Source organism: Euphorbia lathyris, chromosome 5 (genome assembly GCF_963576675.1).
Source record: "Euphorbia lathyris chromosome 5, ddEupLath1.1, whole genome shotgun sequence".
In the NCBI taxonomy this organism is placed as follows: Eukaryota; Viridiplantae; Streptophyta; class Magnoliopsida; order Malpighiales; family Euphorbiaceae; genus Euphorbia; species Euphorbia lathyris.
Genome location: NC_088914.1, coordinates 84397310 through 84424712, shown reverse-complemented (window position 1 = coordinate 84424712; position 27403 = coordinate 84397310). Strand labels below are relative to the sequence as shown.

The following is a 27403-nucleotide window of genomic DNA, read 5'->3' as shown; positions in this document are numbered from 1 at the left end:
GAGCCTGGTTGTCTGGTTTCACTCATAACCTGGGTATGGGCTCGTCTTTTTCAGCTGAGCTGTGGGGTATCCTCTCTGGTATCAAGCTTGCCAGGAGTCTGGGTGTCAAGAGGCTCTCTGTGGAGTCTGACAATAAGGAGGCCATTGATATGATCTCCGATAATCATGCTATTTGTCTGAATAGCCAAAACCTCATTAAAGCCATTAGGAGGCTTGTTTCCGTCTTTGAGTCTGTTGATTTCAGACATATCTACAGAGAGCAAAACCGAATTGCTGATCGCCTGGCTGCTGCTGGACATGAGGGGATGCTGGGAGTTACCACTCTTTCTAGTCCTCTTTCTTTTCTTTCTTCTCTTCTTCTTGAAGATAGGGTCGGGGTCAGCTTTCCTAGGCTGATCCCAGGTTAAGTTGTGCTTTGTTGTTTTCTTTCTTTTGTCTACCAAAAAAAAAACAAGTTTGTTACTTGTAACACTCATCCATTAAACACCCTGTAATATGGGTGTTACAATTTGTGATGAGTTGCAAACTGAAGCAACACACTAAATGGACCCCACTCTGCCACTATCTCTTATTTTTTTAGAATCCTTGCATTCTTTTTGGGTAAATAATTAGGTAAATAATTTTTAATTGCATAATAAATATAATTGTATGATAAGTGAGCCCTATTAAATAGTACGGTCCGGCTAACCTATGCCATAAGGCATAGGATAAGACATAATTAATACACTTTTTTGTTCAAAAAGATGTTTAGTTTTTCTAGGTAATCATATGCAATTAATAAAACATAATTAACTCACTCATTAGAATTTTAATAAAAAAACTCATGCATATATGGGTAATTAATTTATTAGTTCCTATATTTTGATAAAAACATACTGTTTAGTCACTGTGTTTTAAAAAACACACTGTTTAGTCCATATATTTTAAAAAACACACAGTAAGGTTCCTAACCTTTTTCTCGATGACCTTAATGTTTTTCTTGGTGAACTGTTTAGTCCCTACCGTTTTCCTAAACGGTAAAAATTTTAACAAACAGACGGAAAGACTAAACAGTTCATCGAGAAAAAGGTTAGGAACCTTACTGTGTGTTTTTAAAAATACGAGGACTAACTCACTGATTAGAACTTCAATAAAAAAACTCATGCATATATGGGTAATTAATTTATTAGTCCCTATATTTTGACAAAAACACACTGTTTAGTCCATGTGTTTTAAAAAACACACAGTAAGGTCCGTAACCTTTTTCTCGATGGCCTTAACGTTTTTCTTGGTGAACTGTTTAGTCCCTACAGTTTTCCTAAACAGTAAAATATTTAACAAACAGACGGAAAGACTAAACAGTTCATCGAGAAAAAGGTTAGAAACCTTACCGTGTGTTTTTGAAAATACGAGGACTAATCATTAGAACTTTAATAAAAAAAACTCATGCATATATGGGTAATTAATTTATTTAGTCACTGTGTTTTAAAAAACACACTGTTTAGTCCATGTGTTTTAAAAAAAAATACAGTAAGGTACCTAACCTTTTTCTCGATGTCCTTAACGTTTTTCTTGGTGAACTGTTTAGTCCTTACCGTTTTCCTAAATGGTAAAAAATTTAACAAACAGACGGAAAGACTAAACAATTTATCGAGAAAAAGGTCAGGAACTTTACCGTGTATTTTTTAAAATACGAGGACTAAACAGTATATTTTTTCAAAATATTAGGACTAATAAATTAATTACCCTACATATATTGGTGGAATTTTGGAGGTTTACCGAAAAAGGAAAGTAATTAATACCTATTAATTAGCATAATTAATACCTCTAGATCTTACTTTTTCTTTTTTTAATAGCATAATTAATACATAAACCTGTGCCTTATGGCACAGGTTAGATTAAGCGTAAATAGTATAGCAACAAATAAATATAGTGGGATGTCTTCTTGTGAGTGTTTCTAATTGTGAGGTGGCAAACAATTGTAACATTCTAAGTTACAACCACTGTACATACTCTTAGCTTCTTGGTAGGTGTTATAGTCCCGTCCTCCGAAGTTGTCTCTATGAAGATACTATACTCTAGGTTTTTGTTGATGGTGAATAGCTCCACTGCCTCTCTGGTCAGAGCTGGCTATAATTTCCCTAGTCGACATTGGCACTATAGGGGGAGTTCCTACTAATTTTAGTGTTCTTTGGATGGAAAGGGGAAGGACCATTGGTGTTTTCTATGCACAACCCATAAAATGATGTGATAATCAAACTGAAGTTGCTTGGGCTGCTTGACATGTGACGGAAGTGATCGTCCGCATACACTCTAACCATCGCGTCAGTGACATGAGTGATTAAGGGGAGAGAGAGAATCCCACCTATTTCTTGGAGGCCTTAAATGCTTTTTTATATCTTTTTACGTTAAATACATGAATATCATAATTAAGTACAAAATTACAATTAAATCATATTACCAAGCTTAATTCTTAATATGTCATTATTCTCTATATATTATGATTTTACATCATGATTTAAAAATTTTACGCTCCAATTTATAAATCATAAATCCTAGAAAATATATTCTAGACTTCTAATTTATAAATTCTAATCTTTAAAATATATTAAAAGTATTGATTTTACTAGTTTGATATAATCCAAAATTATGACTTGATATAGTTGTAAATAGTTTTAAAAAGATGAATTTCTGTGTAATTTTCCTTATCTTTTAGACTTAACGAGAGATTATGTTACAATACCCATTTCCATGGGGCCAAGTAATTCTCTTTTACGGGCTCGAATGTAATGGGTCAACGAATGGGTTTCGGATGGCGAGTCTTAACTTTAGTAGTTCCGGTCGTTTTCCTTTTCTAGACCTTGATATTATTTAGGAAATTTAATTTCCCACAATAGAGTCAATTAAGAAAGTTACTTTTATGCTTGTCGTACGAAACGCTTCAATGTTAGCCCATTTAGTTGAAACTCAAAATCATTTTACACTTTTTCAAGGGATTCTTTGCAATTTTCATGAATATTTATATATGAAAGGACAAAATTGAGCGGGTTTTTTTTTTCAAGAGCAAAATTAAAGTAGGATTTTGTACCATAAGGTTAATATTAAACTTTGTTGTGATCTTTACCAATTTTAGTGATATAATTGACTCTTTCAAATATCATTTAAAAGTTATTTAAGAAACCTATAATTAATTAATTAATAAGATATAATTTTTAAAAATTGAGTAATTCCTATAAAAAAAAAGTTTTGTAGGAGAAGAAAAATTAACAATTATATTGGTTATATGAATAATGCAGGGAATGGTATCATTGATATCAAGGGAAGGAGTAGGACAACTTAAGAATTTCATTTCAGTGTTAGCAGTGTTTCATGTTTTCTACTGCATTTTGACTATGTTTCTTGGCATGGCAAAGGTAACTACTTATCAATCCCTATTTCTCATGGCCGTGAATTGATTAAGCTCGTTGTAGTCAATATTTTCGATGAGAATTTGGATTGAAATGTTTAAAGTGATTTTATTAGTATAAAATGGAAAAGCGAATTATTTTATTAATACAAAATTAACTTTTTGTGACCTTATTGGAATACTGTCCGAACTTTCACTGATTTTAGGCTTAATTTACCCTTTGTGGATCTCACCAACTCACTATCCCGCTTTTATAGAGCGAACTTGGACATACATGTCTCACATTTAGTCTGGTTGATCTAGGCTCGCACATAAAATTAGTTGAGCTTGAGATTTATATCAAAAGCTCAAGCTGATCTAGGTCCGTGCTTATATTATTAGAATATAATAAGTAGACATTTTACAAAAATAATAATATGAGAACACATGACTCAATAAAAAAAATCAGCTCATTATAGGCCGCTTTATGACTTAAATGAGCCATGACCTTACTTTTAAAATCTTAACTAGGATAAACATCCACATACTCTAAGATTGGTAAGGTTTGGCTCATGTTTGTACAACTAGTAAAAGGCGCGTTGTTATGTATAACTGTAGAGGGTAGTCTCTTTATTAGGTATACTGCCTTAGTAACATCAAAAGGGAAGAAGGTTTTGGGTAAGGAACTTTGCAAAAGTAACGCGCTAGTAACATTCATGATATCCTGATGTTTTTTCTCAACTTTTCCTTTCTATTGAGGAGTTTCAAGACAAGATTTTGGGTGAATAATGCCTAAATTTGCATAAAAATCAAACATATGGAACTCTATGCCATTGTCAGACTTGATAATTTTTCTTACGAAACTGTGTGCTGGCGCAGGAACCGAAATATTTCAATAATGATCTTGCCTCTCCCTTACCTTTCATCAATAAAATCTAAATATATATGCTATAGTCATCCACTATTTTAAGAAAATAATGTTGATTTGTGAATGATTCTTTAATTGGCCCTTATATATCAATGTGAATCAAGTTAAAACAGACTAAAAAGTAATATTGCTTAATTGAAATGGAAATTTCTTTTTCATTGATAATTGACATACATAACAAGGCTTGGACACTTGAGATTACAATGTAAAAGTACGCCTTCTAACTTTTGCATTCTTTGTGAAGACGAATGTCCAAGTCTCTTGTGCCAAATGTACTCATAAAAAACTGGCGCAACTAAAACTTTTGAATCTGTAAAACTAAAAGAATTTGGTTAAACTAAAGCTACATTCCTTCCTTTATAATTTGGAGGATATCCATGCTTTTTATAGCATGTGTCCTTTTTGTACCCTGTTGTGTCACAGTATGTGCAATATGTCTATTTGTTATTGTAGTGTGATACTTCGTCACTCCAATTGCTTTTTTTCTTGAAGTTATGGATATCCTTCACCATCTCTAAAATTCGCAATGAATCACCTTGTGAAAAACGATTGTGAAGATACGTCCATATATCATAAGCCTTAGATGATGCTTTGTGCTATCTGCTACGAAACTGCATGAATGAGCCATGAAACCACCAACGTATTACACCTCTGCCCATTTGAATACATAGGATCTTTAGCCGCTCGAGCTACAATGGATCCATCAACAAGTCCAAATTTATTTTTAGACATAAGAGCAACCTTAACCGATCTTGATCACTAACAATAGTTAGGTCTGGTGAGAACAATAGAAACAAGAAAAAGAGTAGGCGTCTCATTATTGCAACATAGTGAGGACTATCATGAGTTACAACCACCATTGAAGTGAGATTTGAGAAGAAGAAGATTAGTAGAAGAGTGTTTTTAACTCTGATACAATTTTGAGAAATTGATATAAAATCAGTTAGAAATTAACTATTTCTTATTGAATCAAAAAGGAAATTACATACTTATACTACAAGTTTGATAGGAAGGGGAGGGGGGGGGGGGGGGGTGGGGGAATGAAAGAAAAGATTGGGTAATGATGAAAGCTGAAAATAATTAATGAAATTAGCAATAGGGTAGTGCACATGTGCATCCATGTCCTTGGTTGTGACTAGTTAAGAAAGCTAAAAAGGTAGTTTGATAGGAGAGAGTATGATGAGGAGCACATTTCATGAAAGTGGGTGAAACTAATATTGGAAGTAACTGAAATTATAAGAAATTGATAAAGTGTGTACTTAAAAAGCTCGACTATGTTCAGATGGTTTTATAAACGAGTCCAACTTGAGAATGATTTTGAGGTTCGATTCGTAAATGAGTCGAGTTTGAGCGTTACGAAACTTGATTTGAAAGTTCATGATCATGCTCGGTTATAGTTTCGTGAAAAAAACTTGATTATAATGTTTATGAACAGACTCACGAGCAAGTTCGGTCTGATTTTTTATAATAATACTTCTATAAAATGGAGAATATAAAACTACGTAGTTTTGTGTGAAATCTTGCCTTCGACTTCAATTTTTCATTTATCAATTTGTTCACGAGTTTTTCTCATGAGCTTGCTTATCAACATAATTAATAAGTTGTTCGTGAACAAAATTAACGAGCTGCGCACGACCGAATAGTTTTCTTAATAAACCGAGCCCGAACCAAGCTTGAACTGGGCTAATCCATTTCTAGCCAGCCAAGCATGAGCAGAGCAAGCTAGCTCGGCCAGTTACAACCTTACTTGTAGTTTTATTGTTTATAATCATAATATAATTTTTAATTTTACTTTATTTTTTTATATGAATATATTAGTTGGGCGGAGTAAGTTGGGCTTGAAAAATAGTTTTTCTTAGCCTGACCCAAAATATAATATTGGCTAGATTTGGACAAATAGTTACGACTCGAACCTGATTAGGTTAGATCCGACCTAGCCCATCAAAAAAGATATAAATAGTCTGTAAGGTTAGCTAAATTACAAACTCCTTTATCATTAATCATGTGTATATCTAGATTTTTTTATAGATATATATAGGTACTAGCAGAGGGCCCGTGCATTGCACGGGTTGCATATTTTTTTATTTCAATTAAATATCAATTTAGATTTATTTTCATTAATAGCATACATTTAAATGGCTACAAAATATGCTAGGTAAGTCTAATTTATTATTTATCACAAGTTTGATCTACATTGATGGTTATAATTTTTTTAATAAAATTAATCTTTTTCTATTAGATTATTAAGTGGGAAGTCTTTCAAAGTCCACAAATTTAGGAAATCTAACTAATATATGAAAAAATAATCCGATGCTGCTATTGTTAACAAATAACTTCACAATTTAAAAAATATATATTTTATACTTCATAATGAAAAAATGTAAAATATATAATTACATTAAAAGTGTAGTTTAAAAATAAAGAGATAAGGTGTAAAAATATCCCTAAAGTTTACGGTCAGGATCAATTTTATTTATAATTTCTAAAAATATGCAATTTTACTCCAATAATAGAGTGAAATTAAGTTATTATTTTTTAATAACTTCTTAATAACCCTGATATTATTTTCTCAAAAGAAAGTGATAAGAGCCAAATTTGACCCTATCGTATTAAATGATCCAAATTTAACTTTAACATTTCTAAGTAAGATTAAGTTTAGACTTTTGTTACAAAAAAATTGAAAAGACTGATTTGACTGTTATTTAACTTTCATATCAGAATTTCGAAACATCGATTATGTTGGAGACATATAAGTGAATTTCAAGATTAAGTTTAGACTTTTGATACAAATTCTACGTGCTCATTAAGGTGCATGTGATCAAGACTGTATAAGTTAATTACAAATTATTGTTATGAAGTTGTCTATGGTTTTTGGGGAAGTATCAATTTAGGCTCTACGTACAAAATAGCATCAATATAGGTTTAACGTTTAAAAAATGTATCAATTTAGGTCTCGATAACGGATTGGACACGTAATTCCTATTACTCCATTAAGTTTTGATTTCTCCCTCCACGTACAATTGACAGAACTTAACGAAGTAATATATTACGTGTCTCGTTCCGTTATCGTGATTTAAATTGTTAAACCTATATTGATTCTATTTTGTACGTTGAGCCTAAATTGATACTACCCTAAAATCCATAGGCTTATTGTGGTACATTATCCCAAATATTTATTGTTACTAATACAAATAACAGTAGTTACGTGAATTTTGTCCAATTTGAACATATGATTAAATAGGTAATTCAGGCAACAACTACCATTAAAAAAACACAGCTACTAATTACTGTTACTGTTAAATCTAACAAATGCTTGATGCATAATGTAGTAATTTAATGAGATACTCTTCTCAACTTGGATTATTAATCACTCCCTTGTGACTTAAAGAAAAGAACTGAAATTTCATGAGATAATAAACTAATGTGACATGTTTTTTAATTTAAACATAATGCCTTAACATAATGTGAAATGTCATATAATTTGAACTGCTAAAAATGATAGAGCCAAAATGTTTTTGTGAGGAAACAGATTCCAGTTACTCCCATCCCCAATTATCCTATTAATTAACCATCAAAATATTAAACATAAGATGATATATTTTATGCTTTCATAAATAGTTATCATATATATTAAGTAATTCAATATTCTTTGAGATACAAAGACCTTCAATTTCGAATTGAATGACATTGAAACAACATAAAATTGAAGCTTGCAATTGCTATCTAGAATTAAAATCATATATTGGTGCCTCCTTCTGCTGACTTGCGTGGAACCTGGAAGAAATGCAAACTTGACACACCAAATTGTAACACAACTCAGATAGACATTTATCAAGGTCGGTATCTGCTCATTGCTCACCAATTTCGTGTGAATTTTGGGTTTGATAATATTTTGTCATACTGCTTCTTTCTAATCTTCTGCCTATAATGAGAATATCCAAGCAAAGAAATATATAAAAAAAAAGAGAATAAAAAAAAGTGTAACAGTAACAGTAATTAATTTAAAGGTGTATAAACAACTTTTATATTAAGACATAGAAATTAGAAATTGCAATTCAGATTATAACAACAGTAAATATATGAAATCCCTTAAATTAATAAAATTGCTTCAGATTGAGTGCTATTGATGAGTCAAAAAGGCTTCAAATTGTGTAGGACTTACAACTCTTAAGTTTGAGTAAAGAAGCAGATAGGCCCATCAAAATAACTATGAAAAAGATGGAATAGCGGTAAAGTACAGTATTACAAACATAAAAACAGCAAGCTACATGATCAAAATGAGTATCGATTTCTGAATGAAAAATTTCCATGAAAGCAGTGCAGCAAGTCCAAAATAACAAAACATATAGCCTTGGAATTTCTTTTTACGTCTGTCAGAATAAGTTAAACCTAACAATTTAAATTTTAGATCTGAACCTGCCCACCTAATTAGCTTGTTTAAAATCTAATGAATAAGGTCTTTTTAATGAATTGGGGAAAAGGAATGAATATCGACTTACCGTAATTGATTCTGCTCACATTTCAGTGTAGAACCATAGGGTCCATGTAAGAGAAGCACACCAGAATGAGGTAGCAATCAACATAAGATGTTCTGTTCATAAATTACAGTCGAACTCAAAATATTAAAAAATAAAAAATAACTATTGAAAAACAATGGAGATGAGGCTTATGAGCTTTGATTTGAGGGAATACTCAACAGATGGTTTTTCGAAGATGCTGGGCACAACAAAGATGGAAGGGAGATATTTGAAAGAATTCCAAAAACATTACTTGGTCCAGTCAAAAGCGAAACGATAGAGTATGCTTACTATTATCACAAAAATGGTATAAAAATGGTATCCAAAAGAAGAGGATTTAATTATGCTAAAAGATCATGCAACCGAGTTGATCTAAGAATGAGAATACCTGAGGTGTATCACACTCAATGAAGCCATAACCCAAGGTTGTAGGAGTGTCAGGAGTTTCAGGCATCCAAAGGCCATCCTGCTTGATAACAACGTGAGAGTAAATTTTTCGAATAACTCCTTCGAGCCTCTCAAATTTCGATCTAGGAATAACTGGTAGATTATCTACCACAATAATGTTCCCAAAACCAGCTTCAAAATCCAACTGCTCTTCTTGATAAACATCTTCATCATCACTGCAATAATCAAATAAAACAATAAAGCTCTGTCTTGCAGGAAACAATGTGGTTCCGTTGTAAATTGAGTAAGCAATTTTATAAAAGCTACAAATCAATCACTAAAATAGACTCTCATTATCTATTTCCAAATAGATTACATACTGAAAAAGGTTTCAATCTACAAATAACCAAACAAACCATATAATGCCCAAAACAGCACGGCAACGAATTTTCTTTATTTCCTTCCTATTTTCATATCATCCTATACTGATTCTATAGACTTCACAGAAATATCATAGTGAAACCGAAATGACCTAGCATTGCAGTAACCAAAGAAGCAGAAATTGGGAATATAGCTATGCACAAGTTTACTGGAATTCCAAACAGCCAAGGTAAAAAGTATTTGTTAAATTGGAACTTATCTACTTGATGATTCCGAAATTTTCGCCAGGAGGAAGGTGAATGGAACTGAGATCAAGCTGGGAAAGGTCGATTCCGGAAGCCGCCGCCCGCACTTCGATATCGTTCATTAACATGACGTCCGCCATGATTTCCTTCTTTTACTTTGGGGATTCTCCCTCTAGAATCTAGAGAGAGAGAACGCTTGCAGTGGTGAAGAATGAAATAGGCTCAAATGAGGGTTACGAAAAACCCCTAAACTTTTTTAGGAAAAAGAATCCAGTAGCAGCACCGAGGTAGCAATAAATTGAAGGAAAAGAATGTAGCAATAAATCATATTTGGGTGAGGGAAGAAGAGGCAGTTGAGGGAGAGAAGAAGTTCATACAGCCCGTGTGAGGAGTGATGAAGAGAAGTTGAGGGTGGCAGTTGAAAGGGCAGAGATTGAGAGGGAGAGAGACAGATTCTACATTAAAAATTCAAAAAATCCTTAAAATGACACATCTGATAAATTACCATTAGAGTGACACATGGCCAGTGAGGTTTCTGCTTTAATTTTTTTTTAGAAACAAGGTTTCTGCTTTAATAATAGTAATAGATATCGATAAATACCAATTACTTTTTCGAGACAACTAAACCTCAAAAACATATTGTTAATTTATATTTAAAATTGAGTGTCAATTACAGGAGTTCTTATATTAAACATATATATTCATGTCACTTTTTTTTTAAGTCTTCCATATTATTTAGAGGATTCCCAATTTACATTTGGACACGTATATTATGACTCTGCTTAATAATTAAAATAGTATGACCTTTTATAATATATGTAGAGGTCCATATAACACGTGACAAAAATATATGTGTAAGGTCCTAATAATTTCTCACATTTATAGGGATAAATGTTCGCTTTTACCATTAATATATAATTTCAATTTTACTTTTATTTTATAAATCACTGCAATTTTATTTTAAGGGTAAATTATACAAATAGTATTTTACTTTAGTTTTCACTATTTAAATTTCATTTTGTTCCGAAAATATTTTTCAAGTAAAAATGATTAAACAATTTAGTACATTTGACCCATTTAGACCATTTTTAATTCAAAATTGAGATTCATGTACACTCAACTAATATATAAATATAATAACACCATTTACTCTTTTCCCCTATCTCTGTCTCTCCAATTATCGAGCGACTGAAACCAGAGTTCGAATGGCTGAGAATAACTGAAACCTCGACTCGACAATAATGATTTTGCAAGTTATTTCAATATTGTTAATTAACCTCTTTGGAATTAATAATTAGTAATGTTGTGCAGATGAGAAGATGGAGAGCATGGGAGGAAGAGACTCAATCCCTAGAGTATCAGATTGCTAATGGTAACTTAATTAGTATCTTATTATAATTTATTATAATTAGTGCTAATTAATCCTTAATTTGCAGTGTTTGTTTTGAGGTAATAAAAATTCATAATTATGTGCAGATCCAAGAAGATTCAGACTATCCTACCAAACATCATTTGGAAGAAGCCATTTGAAAATGTGGAAATGTCATCCCCTCCTCATATGGCTAGTAAGTAAAGATAACATCTAAGGGCACGAATTTTGGAAACAACAAAATTATCGACACGATTTTACTTCTAGCGATGGAATTTTTTATCCGTAAATATAAATTTATATCCCAAGAAAACAATATATCCATTCGTTGACTTTCGATCATCTTTACAACTCCCCAATCAGCATAAAAAGCAGTGTAATTGTGAGATCGACCCTTTGGTTAGGTACAAGTAATGAGAACTAGCCCCATTCAAGTACAAAAGGATCCGTTTGACCGCATTCGTGTGAGTGTCTGTAGGAGCATGCATGAATTGGGAGACTTTATTTACTGCAAATGTTATATCAAGACATGTGAAAGTTAAGTACTACAGACTACAACAATGCTTCAATAAAGAGACGAGTCCTGAAAAGGTGCACTATCAACCAAATGTAGTTTCTCCGCAGGGTTTGTTGGGCTCGAAACAGGCTGAGAGCCACTCATTTTTTCCTTAACGATAATCAAAAGGTTGTATTTTGTTTGATGGAGAAATAGACCATTCTTAGTATAATTAACTTACATCCCCAAGGAATGATGAACCTTCTCGAGATTCCGAATAGAAAAATAGATAGTAAACTCGCACGTCCCTTTTGATGTAGTAATATGATGAACTGTCAGTTTTAGAACCTTAAAAACTAAATAGTATCAGTTTGGAGGTCAAGTTTACATGCCAACATAATAACTGACTTATTATCAACAAAAACATCAGTTGCTCCATCTAGAACAAACTTCAATCGTTTAACATCTGTCTCAACCATATTGCATGACAAACACAAGAAGCTATTGCAACATACTCTGCTTCACATGTTGAAAGTGTAACTATTGCTTGTTTCTTAGAACTCCAAGCAAAAACAGCCGCTCCCATAAAGAAAACAAAACCAGTTGTGCTCTTTCTATCATCAACATCTCCTCCCCAATCACTATCACTAAATCCATAAAATCTGAAATTGTTTTGACTAGAGTAGAATAAACCATAATCCAATGTACCTTTGATCTATCGAAGTATCCGTTTTTCTACCTCCATATGAGTTAAAGTTGGAACCTCCATGTAACGACTAATGAGTCCAACTCCATATAAGATATCTGGTCTTATACATGTCAAAAATCTCAGCCTTCCAACCAACCTTATGAAGAAAGTTGGATTCACTTTTCCTTCACCATCATGTTTTGAAAACTTATTTCGACAATCCACTGACATAGAAGTTGAATTGCATTTATCCATATTGAATTCTTTCAAAATAGCTTCTGCATAAGACTTTTGAGACAAAAAGACACCTTCATCACTTTACTTAACTTCAATTCCCAAATAATATGGCATCATCCCCAAATCAGTCATCTCAAAATTGTTTGTCATCAACTTCATGAATTCTTCAATCATCTTTTGATAAGATCCTGTGAAAATCAAATCATCAAAATACAAGCACCCATACATTATTTTTCCATCCTCATTTTCCTTAACATACAAAGCATGCTCATAAGGACATATTGTGAAGACGTTCTTCTAAAAATAGTGATCGATGTAAGACTACCATGCCCTTGGAGCTTGCTTAAGGTCATACAAAGCCTTGTTTAACTTCAACACATTGTCTTCTTGACCTTTGATAGTGTAACCCAATGGTTGATTCACATAAACTTCTTCTTCAATAGTTCCATTTAAGAACGATGATTTGACATCCAATTGGTGAATTTTCCATCCTTGTTGAGCTGCTCTTGACATTGACTCTTTTGCAAAGCTGGTTCTAAATTGTTTTCCAACCAAGCATCCTTCATATAGCTAATGTTGTTGATCAATTTGAGGTAAGCCATTTACCATCTTTTTTGACCCAACAGTTTCAGTCCTCCAAAATTGAGATGCCCATATCGTAGATGCCAAAGCCAGGTGGAACTCTTCACATAGGCTGTCAAACATTTGACCACATCCGTTTGGATGTTAATTGTGAACATTCTATTTGTTGACATGGGTACTCGTGCAATCAACTCCTTTTTATTGTTCAACAAGAGCAGTTTTTGGTTTTTCATATGAACTTCATAATTTTTCTCAAGCAATTATCCCAAACTCAAAATATTATTTTTCATGTTAGGAGCATAATAAACATTATCAATAAACTGGTGAGTGTCGTTTTTCAACCAAATAAGAATTGTACCTCTACCCATGATGGAATCTTGGATGAATCTCCAAATACAACATTGCCAATGACAGATTTATCGAGCTCTACGAACATCTTCTTGTCACCACACATATGATTACTTTCCGCATTGTTATACCAAATGTTATTTTCATGACTTTCTTCTCCTTCATAGGTAAGTAACACCATGCCTGTTACTTCCTCATCATGAATATTGTTTGTTGTCTCCTCTATCTCCTTAGGAGGACTCCAACATTCTGTTGCGTAGTGATCGTACTTGGAGCAATTATAACATTGAACATTGGACTTATCACGCCCTTCATTCGGCCTCGAGTTTTCTCTTCCCCATCCACGCCAACGTCCTTGTCCTCTACCTCTTGTGGATTGAGTGCTTCTTTCGTTGTTGTTATAGTTGTTGTCATCTCTTCCTTGATTTCTTCCACATCCTTTTCCTTTCCAATTCCTCATCGACCTTTGCCATGTCCTCTTCCAGACTGGCTTCTATCTCGTCTACTTTTGTTTTGTTTAAACGAAGTCTTTATTAAGACTTGTTCTTTCGATTCTTCTATACGCTTCTTGAACTGTTCTTCACGTGCTTGTAACGACCCTATAACTTCATCCACAGTCATTGTGCTGATGTATCTGGATTCTTCCATTGCCACCACTATGTAATCAAATTTTGGTAGTAGCGATCGCAAAATTTTCTCAGCAATTCTGGTATCTTCAATTTTATCACCATATTATCGCATTTGATTCACGACAGATTTTACTCGAGATGAGTAATCTATAACGGCCTCCGTCTCCTTCATCCTCGTCGTCTCAAATTCTCCTCTTAGCATTTGCAAACGAACCTTTTTAACTTTTTCTTCACCTTGAAAAGACACTCGTAGAATGTCTCATGCCTGTTTGGAGGTTGTAGCCTCAGTTACGTTCTCGAACATTAATTCATCCAAGCCTTGATGGATGACATCAAGCGCCCTTTGATCGTTTTATGATTTTTCTCCAAAACATCTTTTTCTGCCTGGGATGGCTGCGATTCGTCTGCTGGAACTTGGTAGCCATTTTCAACGATGTCCTAAACCTCTTGAAAACCGAGTATTGTCTTCATTCGAATACACCAACTTACATAATTGGTTTTTGTGAGCTGAGGGTAGTGGAAAAAGATATTGGAACTGCCTACCATTTTTATAGGGTCTTTCAAACACTCAATTTAAAAAAAAAATAGTATTTCGTGGAAGAATAAACTCTCTCAATCTAAATTCTGATACCACTTTATTGAAATAGAGGTACTAAATTTGTAATTTAATAAGGAATAAAGATGTAAAATTTGTGAGGACAAAATATGACACAAACACAAACTTAGTTTTATTTTCTTGCACTCACACACACACACACACACACACACACACATTACCTATTACAAAGCTCAATTACACACACACATATTGCCTATTACAAAGCTCAATTTAAAAAGCAAATCACCGATATATTTAATAAATAATGGCCAATCTGATTTCTAATTTTATCCATATACTTATCTAGTCCATAAACCACTTGCTATTTTGTGTCTATATTCTACGGGATAAGACTTTTCGTCTTACTTCATTTAGTACCTCCATTGCATGTCACATAGGCTTGTCTTTTTGTCTCTGTTTTTTTTTAATCAAATATAACCTTTCACATATTTCCTGGAATAATAATATTACTTCATTATTTTTTATTGTATTAAGTTATTAATTTATTTTAACATTACTGCTTCTAAAACCATATATATGAATACAATTTCCTATACAACAAGACTTTCAGAAACATATGACTTATACTACACAGTATATGCGTATCAAACTTTAGATGTTGACAACGAATCGCATGCACCTAGGGACGAATTTAGGGAGATCAACCTGTTAAAGTATAGTGTGGTGAAGCTCTTAGCCTAGTGGTTGAGAGCTTACCTATGACTAGGGAGGTCATGGGTTCGAATCACATCCGGGTCTGGTGGAGATTTTTCTTTCTTCTTTAATGTAAGCGCATTGTGCGCAAATTTTTTAAAGAAAAAAAAACATGTTAAAGTATAGAGACTAAAATTATAATTTATCAAGGACTGGAGGACTATGTATGAAATTTAGAGGGATTAGGATTTGTTTTTCGGAATAGCATAAAATAGACAAAAAAAAAACTCTCCACTCTTACATATTACTCTATGCACTCAATTTCATTTTTTTATTTCTTTTGGCACATTAAAAACATTACATAAAGTTTCATTTATAGGCATATTACATCACTATATTTCCACATATCACAAAAAATAATGACAACCACAATTTTGTCAAATTTATGTCCAAAAATTAAAGTTCATTCTCAACTACTTATTTTTTACTTCTGGACAAAAACATTACTTGAAAGTCTAACTATGGCATGTGAACATTTATTTCTTGTCTTATTTTATATATTTTTTATATATTTTTTTATATATATAATTATATATATATAATTTTATAATAAAATTAAGTTTATTATTTTAACATGCCCCAATAAACTTAATTTTTCGTGACTCCCAATTGAGCTCTCAAATGACTGAGCATATCATATTTTAACGGTTTTGTAAAAATATCTGCAATCTGATCTTGCGTCTTCATGTACTTCAGTATCACCTCATTTTGCTCAATGCACTCCCGAATAAAATGATATCTCGTGTCAATGTATTTGCTCTGGTCATGAAACACTGGATTTTTTGCTAGTGCCAATGCCGATTTATTATCGACAAAAATTTCTGTTGGTTCACATTCTTCCATCTGAAATTCCTTTAACAATCTTCGGAGCCATATTGCATGACAGACACATGATGTTGCAGTGACATATTTAGCTTCGCATATAGATAACGTCACGATCGGTTGCTTTTTTGAACTCCATGTGAATGTCGTGTCACCCAAAAAAAATACAAAGTCAGTTGTACTTTTCCGGTCATCTTTGTCACCGGCCCAATCACTATCACTGTACCCAACAAATTTGAAATCATCAGATTTTGAATAAAGTAAACCCAAATTAGTTGTACCTTTAACATAACGGAGAATTCTTTTGGCAGCATTCCAATGTGATAGTGTTGGAGCTTCCATGTATCGACTCACCAAGCTGACTGCATAGAGAATGTCCGGTCGTGTACAAGTCAAATATCTGAGACTTCCGATCAAGCTTCGGAATGTCATAGGAATGACTCTTTCTCCGTCTTCATCTTTGGTCAACTTGATTCCACATTCAACTGGCGTGCTGACGGAATTGCAATTTTCCATCTGGAACTTCTTTAAGATCTCATTTGCAAAACCACTTTGAAAAATAAAAATTCTATCGTCATTCTACTTCACTTCAATGCAAGATAATATGACATTAGACCAATGTCAGTAATCTCGAACTCACGAGCCATTGTCTTCTTGAACTCTTCAAACATCTTAGGATTGTTCCCTGTAAAAATGAGATCATCAACATACAAACAAACAAGTAACATATTTCCATTTTTACTTTTGCATACAGGGCATATTCATGTGGGCATTTGACAAAACCATTTTCTTGAAAATATTTGTCAATGCGACTGTTTCAGACTCGTGGTGCTTGCCTGAGATCATAAAGTGCATTTTTCAATTTTAGTACTTTATTTTCTTGACCTTTCACAACATACCCAGGTGGTTGCTGGATATAAATTTCCTCTTCCACCCGTGTTGAGCAGCTACAAAAATTGCCAGTCTTATACTCTCCATTCTGGCAACATGAGCAAAAACTTCATTGTAGTCAATTCCGAGTCGTTGACTGAACCCTTTCGCCACCAAACTTGCTTTATGTCAGACAATTTCACCATTTACATCTTTCTTTACTTTGAACACCCATTTAACTACAATGGGCTTTTGACCGGCTAGAAGTGTGGTCAGCTCCCACGTTTTATTTTTCTCAATGGACTGAATCTCCTCTTCCATGGCTTCTCTCCATTTGTCATCCTTCATGGCTTCTTCTGCATCTGCTGGTTCATCATTAATAAATTGACAATAAAGGGTTAGCTCATGATTATAAAATTCTTCAACACATTTGAATTTTTTTGGTCTTCCCAAAGGAAATTCATCTGAACTTTCTTCATCATTGGAAGGCAATTTTAAACTGGATGAGCTTGCTGATGTCGAACTAGATGTTGGATTTATGGCTCCGGATGTGGCTGGTTCTTCCTGATCATTGTCTTCATCCATGAAAGCATAAAAACTGTAGTTGTTTTCTTTTTCACCGGTCCAGTCCCAAACTGCTTCTTCGTCAATGGTGACATCTCTGCTGATGATGATTTTTTGAGCCTGAGGATCGAACCTTTTGTACCCTTTGAAATGTTTTGAATAGCCCACAAATAAGTATTTCTTGCTTTTATTATCTAACTTTTTACGTTCTTCATCCGGTACATTGACATGAGCAACACTACCAAAAACACGCAAATGAGAAATACTGGGCTTTATTCCGCTCCATGCTTCTTGTGCAGTTTGATCCCAAACACTGATAGTTGGTGATCTGTTCAACAGGTAGACAACACAGTCTACTGCTTCGGCCCATAACTCCTTCGATAAATTTTTGCTTTTTAACATGCTCCTTACTATGTTGAGCATCGTTCTCTTCTTTCTTTCGACCACGCCATTTTGCTGAGGTGATCTGGGAACTGAAAGGAAATGACGGATTCCATGCTCTTCAAAAAATTGCTTGAAAGAGATGGATATGTATTCACCGCCTCTGTCTGATCTGATTGTCTTAATAAAATGACCACTCTCTTTCTCCACTTGGGCTTTGAATTTTTTAAATGTCTCAAAAACTTCTGATTTTTTTCTTCAGAAAATACACCCAAGTTTTTCTACTATAAACATCAATGAAAAGTAGAAAATATTTATTTTTATCCAGGGATTGTGGAGTGATCGGCCCACACACGTCTGTGTGAACTAGCTCAAGCGGTGTCTTTGCTCTTGATATGGACTCCTTTGGAAAAGTGGTTCTGAATTGTTTTCCAACAAGACATCCTTCACACAGTTGATGAGGCTGGTCAATATGAGGCAATTTGTTTACCATCTGCTTCTGTCCCAACAGCTTCAATCCTCCTAAATTGAGATGCCCGTACCGTAGATGCCAAAGCCAATAAGCTTTCAAACCTTTGGCCACGTCCGTCTGAATGTTAATTATGAACATTCTGTTTTCCCCATGGGTACTCGTGCAATCAACTCCTTTCTCTCATTCAACAGGAGTAGTTTCCGATCCACCATGTGAACTTTATAAATTTTCTCCAATAACTGTCCCAAACTCAAAATATTGCTTTTCATGTTAGGAACATAATAAACATTATCCATAAACTGGTGAGCGCCATTTTTGAGCCGAATAAGAATGGTTCCTTTGCCTATAATAGGAACCTTGGAGGAATCTCCAAATACAATATTACCGCGAACGGATTCATAGAGCTCCACGAACTATCTTTTTGTCATCACACATATGGTTACTTGCCGTATTGTCAAGATACCATATATTATTTTCACGATTTTCTTCACCTTCATAGGTAAGTAACATTGCACCAGTTACTTCCTCATCTTGAATATTATTGGCAGTCTCCTCTACCTCATTAGCAGGACTCCAACATTCTACCGCGTAGTGACCATACTTGGAGCAATTATAACATTGAATATTGGACTTGTCGCGCCCTTTATTCGCCCTCCAGTTTCCTCTTCCTTACCCGCGTCCCCGACCTCTTCCTCTGCCTCTGGTGAATTGAGTGCTTCTATCATTGTTCTTGTTGTCGTTTTCATTTCTGCCTTGACTTTTGCCACGTCTTCATCCTCTACCATTTCCTCCCCGACCTCTTCCGCGTCCTCTGTCGGACTGACTACTTTTAAACACAGTCTTCGTTGCTAAGACTTGTTCTATGGAATCTTCTCTTCGTTTCTCAAACCGCTCCTCGCGTGTTTGTAATGACCCTACAACTTTATCAACAAACATTTCACCGATGTCTCTGGACTCCTATCGCCACCACTACGTAATCAAAATTTGGTAGTAGTGATCGCAAAATCTTTTCAACAATTCTGGACTCTTCAATTTTTTCTTCATTCCGTCGCATCTTATTTACGACAGATTTTACTCGGGATGAGATATCACTAATGGCTTTCGTCTTTTTCATCCTCATCATCTCAAATTCTCCTCTCAGCATCTGCAAACAAACTTTTTTAACTTTCTCCTTCCCTTGAAGAGAAACTCATAGGATTTCGCATGCTTCTTTGGCGATGGTAGCTTCGGCTACTTTCTCGAATATTAATACATCCAAACCTTGATGGATGAGAGTAAGCGCCTTTTGATCACTTTTGCGATTTTTCTGCAGAGTATCTTTTTCTACTTGTGGCAACGTTGTCTCGTTGCTTGGGACTACGTAGCCTTTTTCGATAATATTCCAGACATCTTGACATCCGAGTAACGCCTTCATTCGAATACACCAACTTGAATACTTGGTTTTGGTGAGCTGAGGGTATTGATAAGGAAGTTTGAGACCGTCTGACATTTTTATAGGGTCTGTTTGGCGGAAGACTGACTCTCGTAATGTGGCTCTAATATCATTTTGTTAAAGTATAGAGACTAAAATTATAATTTATCAAGGACGGGAGGACTAGGTATGAAATTTGGAGGGATTAAGATTTGTTTTTCGGAATAGCATAAATAAGACAAAAAAAAAAAACTCTCCACTCTCACATATTACTCTATGCACTCAGTTTCATTTTTTATTTCTTTTGGCACACTAAAAACATTACATGAAGTTTCATTTATAGGCATATTACATCACTCCATTTCCACATATCACAAAAAATAATAACAACCACAATTTTGTCAAATTTATGTCCACAAATTAAAGTCCATTCCCAACTACTTGTTTTTTACTTCTTTTAGGCTTATGGACAAAAACATTACTTGAAAGTCTAACTATGGCATGTGAACATTTATTTCTTGTCTTATTTTATTTATTTATTTATTTATATATATATGTATATATATATATATATATATATTTATTATTTTTTACATATATAATTTTATAATAAAATTAAGTTTATCATTTTAACACAACCGACTTATTGTTGACTCCCCTGATTCAGAAGAAAATATATAAAGAAAATATGGAAAAAAATATTTGTCGTTAAATATTATTTTTCGTTGTAATTAAAGTGTAGGGTAAATTCCAAAAAAAACCCCTGTGGTTTGATGTTGTTCCAAAAAAACCCTTGTGGTTTGTTATTACAAAAAAAAAAGGACTATGGTTTGCGCCGTTACCCGAAAAACGGAAATTGGCTTAACACCGTTAAAGTGCTGACGTGGCACAGGGGTAAAACGGGAAAATCGATTTTTTTTTTATTTTTTTATTTTTTCCCTCTTCTCTCTCCTCCTTCATCTTCTTCCTTCTCCCTTTCACGTTCTGGTCTTCATCTTCATAACAACTACATCCTCCACCGATTCAAACCCTAACAACTACATCCTCGCCGTCGAATTCGATACGCAGAAGCAAAACGGAGTAGATGAGATTGAAGCAGATCACATTGGCATCAATCTCAACTCCGTGAAATCGGAAGTTTCAGCATCGCTTTCTGACCACAACGTCACACTATCTCCGCCGCCGCCGGGAGCTAATCACAAAGTCTGGATCGACTACAACGGCAAGATCCAGCTGATGGAGGTTTATATGGTGAAAGAAGGAAACTCCAAACCTCGAAACCCAATCCTCAACCATACTTTGAATCTAAATCAGTATCTTAAACAAGAGTCGTATTTCGGATTCGCTGCTTCAACTGGCGATCCTCACATCGAGCTCAACTGCGTGTTAAAATGGGAGTTTCAGATCGAGAATTTGAGCGAGGAAAACGGCGAAAAGTTGCAGTTGAAGATTGGAATCGGAGTCGGAGTCGAAATTGGAATACTATCCCTAATAATGATGACAGTGTTGTGTGTTAGAGTTAGGAAGAAGATGAAATCTGCGGCGGCGGCCGGAGAAGGAACTGAGGAAGATGAAAGAGAGATGGAGAAACAGCTGAGCTGGTTGCCGGGAATGGTGAGGGAATTCAAATACGAGGAATTGAAGAAAGCGACGAGTGATTTCCATGAAAGTAAGAAGCTCGGAGAAGGTGGATTTGGTGTAGTTTACAAATGAGAAATTTCAGAATCGGAAATCGCAGTGAAGGAATTTTGCAGAGATAATGTCAAAGGAAGAAGAGAGGATTTTGTGGCTGAAATTTTGCAGAGATAATGTCAAAGGAAGAAAAGAGGAAGCTAGTAAAGAAGATGAAGATGAAGACCAGAACGTGAAAGGGAGAAGGAAGAAGATGAAGGAGGAGAGAGAAGAAGAAGGAGGAGAGAGAAGAGGGAAAAAATAAAAAAAATAAAAAAAAATTCGATTTTCCCGTTTTACCCCTATGCCACGTCAGCACTTTAACGGTGTTAAGCCAATTTCCGTTTTTTGGGTAACGGCGCAAACCACAGTCCTTTTTTTTTTGTAATAACAGACCACAATGGTTTTTTTAGAACAACATCAAACCAAATGGGTTTTTTTTGGAATTTACCCTAAAGTGTATTAAGAATCTTTAGATGAATTGACATGGAATCTATGACCAGGGGTGGCCCGAGGGTGTTCTAGAACCCCGGCTTTTAGGGACCACCCTTGAGTGGGATGGTTCAGCCCCCTATCTTCCCAAAAAGGGATTGTTGGAGGTGCAAATTGTCACCCCCAACTTTTGAAATCTGTATTCGTCTTTGTCTGGCACGGAAGCCCTCGATGATGCTTAGTCTAATAATTCTGATTTTTAATACAACTTTATCCGTTTACCCTCCAATTAAGTGTTTCTGACTCCGCCATTGTATGTCCCGCTCCCTCAGCTTCAATTTCTTGATGTGATCTCCAAAATCTAAAAAACTGATAGTGTTCATGTGATGATTTGATTTAGATATGTTTCATTCGGCAGTTCAGTCACTCAGCTTCAAAGTCCGATTACTTCACACTTCGCAATGGATTCATCCTGGTAAATTAAAATCATCTTCACTTAATTATGCCACATTATATATATATAGTAATGCATTTTTATGGTTACCAATTGACAGGCTAATTATGGTGAAAGCAGCAACAATTTCAATTTCTACGAGTTTCTAGCTACTTCTTTTGATGATGATTTTGAACAAGTAGTTCGGATCAGGTAAAAAAACGAACTTTTTACGGAGATTAATAGTTGAATTTGATAGGATAATTAATTTCTGTATACACCAATAATAACATATCATCATTTCATAATGAATTTGAGATAGAAAATAAGTGTTCTAAAGCAATATGCAACTTAGGCTCCCGGATTAATATAGCTATAACGCTCAGCCACGTATCAAAGTTCTTGTCACGTGTTTAAAGAAAATCCCAAATAGATAAACGATTAGAAACTTTTGAAAGTTCACAGGCGAACTGAAGTTTTGGGGTTATTGAATGAAATTGAACAAGAATATGAGATTATTGAATGAAATTTCAGAAGAATATGGGGGTTATTGAACACAATTACACACGAATAGGAGGTCATTTTGAACTTTTTAAAATTTAAAGGACCATTGAAGTTTTAGAACAAATACAAGGAGCAATAAATATATTAAACCTTTCTTTTATTTCATAATACATGTCATTTTGATTTAATATATAGAAATTAATTAATTTCTACTAAATATATCTTAAAATAAAGTTCACACAAGTACTTCATGATACATATTTTTTTACTAATCACCTCCATAGATGTTCTAAAGTGACTCTTGATTTCCTTTGGCCTCCCATGTTTAATGTCAAAAACAGAGTAAAAGCAGTACTTATACTCATTATTTTCTTTCATTAATTTTATTTTAATTCTCTATTTTATATCTTTTTTATTTTAACGATTAATGTAATTGATTTCAATTTCTATAGTTATAAGTGATTAATTTATTAATGTAGAACATGTAGGCATAAAAGTTGCTATTAAAAAATCGCAACTCTTAACATATTGGTTCATCATTTCTATTTTAGAATAGACACAAACAAATAGTAGAATTTACAAATATTCATTTTATTGCTTCTTCTATTTATTTTTGGATTCCTTTCCGTTGTCTCTATACCAACCAAATACTTATTAAAGTCGAGTAATTAGGGCAGAGAGAGAGAGAGAGCCGGGTAGGGTTTAGTGAGAAATAGAGAGATTAATTGTATTCCCTTAATTAGTGTTTATATTAATGATACATAAATATAGTAATTACAAAGATATAAGTCAATAATTATCTTGTTAGTATAAGATAATTAGTTGATAATTATCTCTAACCACCCCCTCCCCCCTCAAGCCGGTTCCATAATTTAACCAATAGACGAGAGTGAAGCATAGCAAATCAATAAGTACTAGAAAGAGGTTTGATTAAAATGCATGCCACCTGATCATCAATTGGATTAAAACGGATACTGAGAAAACCATTCTGAACTTGTTCACGAACAAAATGATAGTCAAACTCAATATGCTTAGTGCGAGCATAAAACATCAGATTTGATGTGAGATAGATAGCCTCCACATTATCACACCACAGCTTTCTTGGTTGTTGAATTGGGAACCCTAAATCTGCAAGTAATGACTGAAGCCAAAGTAGTTCAGCAGTAGCATTTGCAACTGTTTTATATTCACTTTCAGTAGCTGAATGGGTAATTTGTAGGTTGCTTACGAGTTTGCCAAATAACACTCCCTAAATTTATAACTCAAAGTAAATTACTGTAATAAATCATAAATTATTATTGCAGGTTATGGATTTGGATGATGTGCTTACTTTTCATATTTTTCAGTGCACAAGGTAAAAAAGGAATTTCAAAAACCTTTTCCTTTCATTAGTCTTGTCCATATTTCTCAATTTTCGATCACCATTGAATTTTAATTTCTTATGCAGAGTTTCACGACTACTACTGGCTACCATTTCTTCCTCTAATGGTAATTCAATGCCGAATATATATCAGTAGTGTTCACGTAGACCCTAATGACCAAATGAATTTCACCGTTCATTTTGTGGTAAATATTGCAGCTTGCTTTAGCAGTAGGGACGAAGCTCCAAACGATAATAACAAAAATGTGTTTGGAGAGTTGCAAGCAAAGTAGTGTTATTCAAGGCACTTTTCTTGTTAAGCCTAGCAATCACTTTTTCTGGTTTAATCGCCCTAACCTGCTTCTCTATCTAATCCAGTTTATCTTAATCCAGGTATTAATTTATCAAATTAAAAACATATATATTCTTCCTTTCTAATTTTAATTTCATGACTTAGAAATTTAATTTCATTGCAGAATTCCTTTCAGCTTGCATTTTTCACCTGGGGATGGGTACACATATCTCTCCTTAATTCATTTTCAAACATAGAAAACTACAAATATCATTTTGTTACCAAAAAAAATTATCGTCATTAAATTTTATTTTATTTGAATTTTCCCTTAATTTATGAATATCCTGATTTAATTAGCTAAAATTGACTATATTTAATGGCTAATAACAGTATGAATATGGATTAAGATCATGTATGAATCAAGGAACAAAAGATGCTGTAATCAGCATTACAACAGGCATAATTGTTCAACTCCTTTGTGGTTATGTAACTCTCCCAATTTATGCACTCGTCACACAGGTATTACCTTTCTCCTAATTACAATACAAGTGTAATTTAGGAATATATTGATGGTTATTAAAGTTTAGAGTCTAATTCACTAAGATCGTAAAACTTCATTTGTGATTTCAATAAAGTTATTCTGGTCAATTTGTATATAAAAAGTTATTAAAATGATGATGTTACACAGTAGATAGTTGACTATATATTAATTAAGAAGGATATAAGTCAAACAACTATTGCTGACGTGATAGAATATTTGCAAACAGGTGGTACATCCTAAGCTATAAACTTTATTTTAAAAAATCACATCTTTATGTGATTCGGCACTTAATTTATATATAACCATACATGCAAGGATAATTTTCCAGTGAGTTTTTATTCATATATTAGACGAAATGACTTTATTAGAATATTCAAATATGAAGTTTAGTAACATTTTTGAAATGAACTTAAAGGGCTTAATACATTAGGAACTCTCTAAAGTTTGCAAAAAAAAAAAAAAAAAAAACCGAGTTTTCCCATGAACTTACAAAATGTCTCATGAACCCTTTAAAGAAATTAAATGTATATCACTTTATGCAAGTTTATAGACCCAATATATCGCAATAGCAAGTCCATGAGATCAGTCGATAGATCAGCTTAAGAAAGTTCAGTGGAATGATGAGACATTTTATAAGTTCATGGAACAATCTACTTTTGGACCAAGTTGAGGAGCTCCTAATGCATTAAGTATATCATTAAGTCAATTTATCATATCATGAACATATCATCGTGTCATTAATGATAAATGGGAAAAATATCGTGAGACCTTGATCTATTCTTTTTGGGTTCATTAAGCTCTTAATATTTTATTTAAATAGATTAAGCATCTAATCCTTTATTTTTAATTTTTTCGTCTCATTAAGCTTTTACTTACTAAATTAGTTAGTCGTGAACATCTAATTCACTTATAAAAAAAAACTTTATTAATTATATGTGTTTGCAACTATATTTTTTACCATTTGAATGAAGGTTTTTTTATTGTTTTCCTATACATAACTACACATATCAAAAACTGTTTTTAAACTATGAAAATACAAGTTTTAAATGCATGTGAAATAAATAACACTCTATTGATCGAATCAAAGATCATAAGCTTAATATATCTAAATTAAAGAAAATGAATTAAAAAATGAAAGATCAATAGCCTCGTTATACTTTTTCCTTGATAGATTGGTTAACAACTCATATAAAATGTACCACAAAAGGCGGGAGTTTCCTTATACGAAACATAATATTCACCGATAAAAATTCCATCCTAAACAAATATTTTTGCGACAAATTTGACAGCATGAGTTTGCGTTTCATACTAAAGTTTTGTCCTCCTACACCTCGATATTTACATTTTGATTCTGCAACTGCTTATTAATACTTTTTGATAATGAAAACAGATGGGTTGTGGAGAAAAGAAAACAGTATTCAGTGAAAGAGTAATAAAAGGGCTAAGGAATTGGCAATGGAAAGCAAGGAACAATGTTTCACCTAACAATAATCAAACAATCTTATTACCACTAATCAACTCTCCTAGTGTCGAGATTAAAAAAGAAGGTTGTGAAATCACAGCAGCAGCAGCAGCAGAAGAAAGCAGTAATATTGATGATGAGATATCATTTGCTAGCAGTTGGAAGAAAATGGATTGTGACCACTTTAGTAGTAGCGGAGAATTCCGTTCTGTAATGGAAGAAGAAGAAGATGACGATGATGACGAAGAAGAAGACAGTTTCAATACATTAGCTAAGGTGTTTAAGGTTCACTTTCCTAATTCTTCGATTAATTAATTAATTAACCCGTATATCTTATTATAGATATACAAAAATGAGATTTTCATGAAAAGTTGTTTGTATATATTTGATGTTCCAAAAATTATTGTTCTAATTTTCAAACATATTTTTCCTTTAATATTATTACTAAGAACATCTCCGAGAGACTGTTAATGAACTCTCTAAAAATAATATAAATAATTGACTTTTAGTGATTTAAGAGTAAATGAGACATAGCATCCTCAATAATACTTTTATATCCACTCCTTGTTTATTATTTTATCATTAAAATTGTTAATTATTGTTACTATCTACCGATAGTGAAAGAAGAGAGACTCCTTAATAGTAAATTATTAATAAAAAAATGAATTAAGAAAGAACTAAGAGATGGAGAGAGAATCTTTATTA

General features: G+C 33.5%; 1 protein-coding gene across 2 annotated transcripts in view; it reads left to right on the top strand.

The window, feature by feature from the left end:
- LOC136230600 (MLO-like protein 6) overlaps positions 1-27145 on the top strand; it is a 33563-nt gene extending 6418 nt beyond the window's left edge. Inside the window, exons 4-14 of one of the 2 annotated variants that reach the window (XM_066019725.1) lie at positions 3276-3392; positions 11134-11194; positions 11299-11387; positions 22525-22581; positions 22661-22752; positions 24348-24397; positions 24491-24531; positions 24623-24796; positions 24880-24915; positions 25086-25214; positions 26627-27145. In XM_066019725.1, coding sequence (XP_065875797.1) covers positions 3276-3392; positions 11134-11194; positions 11299-11387; positions 22525-22581; positions 22661-22752; positions 24348-24397; positions 24491-24531; positions 24623-24796; positions 24880-24915; positions 25086-25214; positions 26627-27013 — 1233 coding nt within the window. In that variant the 3' untranslated portion in view covers positions 27014-27145. Of the gene's footprint in view, positions 1-3275; positions 3393-11133; positions 11195-11298; positions 11388-22506; positions 22582-22660; positions 22753-24347; positions 24398-24490; positions 24532-24622; positions 24797-24879; positions 24916-25085; positions 25215-26626 lie in introns of both variants that reach the window. The other variant, XM_066019724.1, reaches the window with a different exon arrangement.
- Positions 27146-27403: the final 258 nt, after the last annotated feature.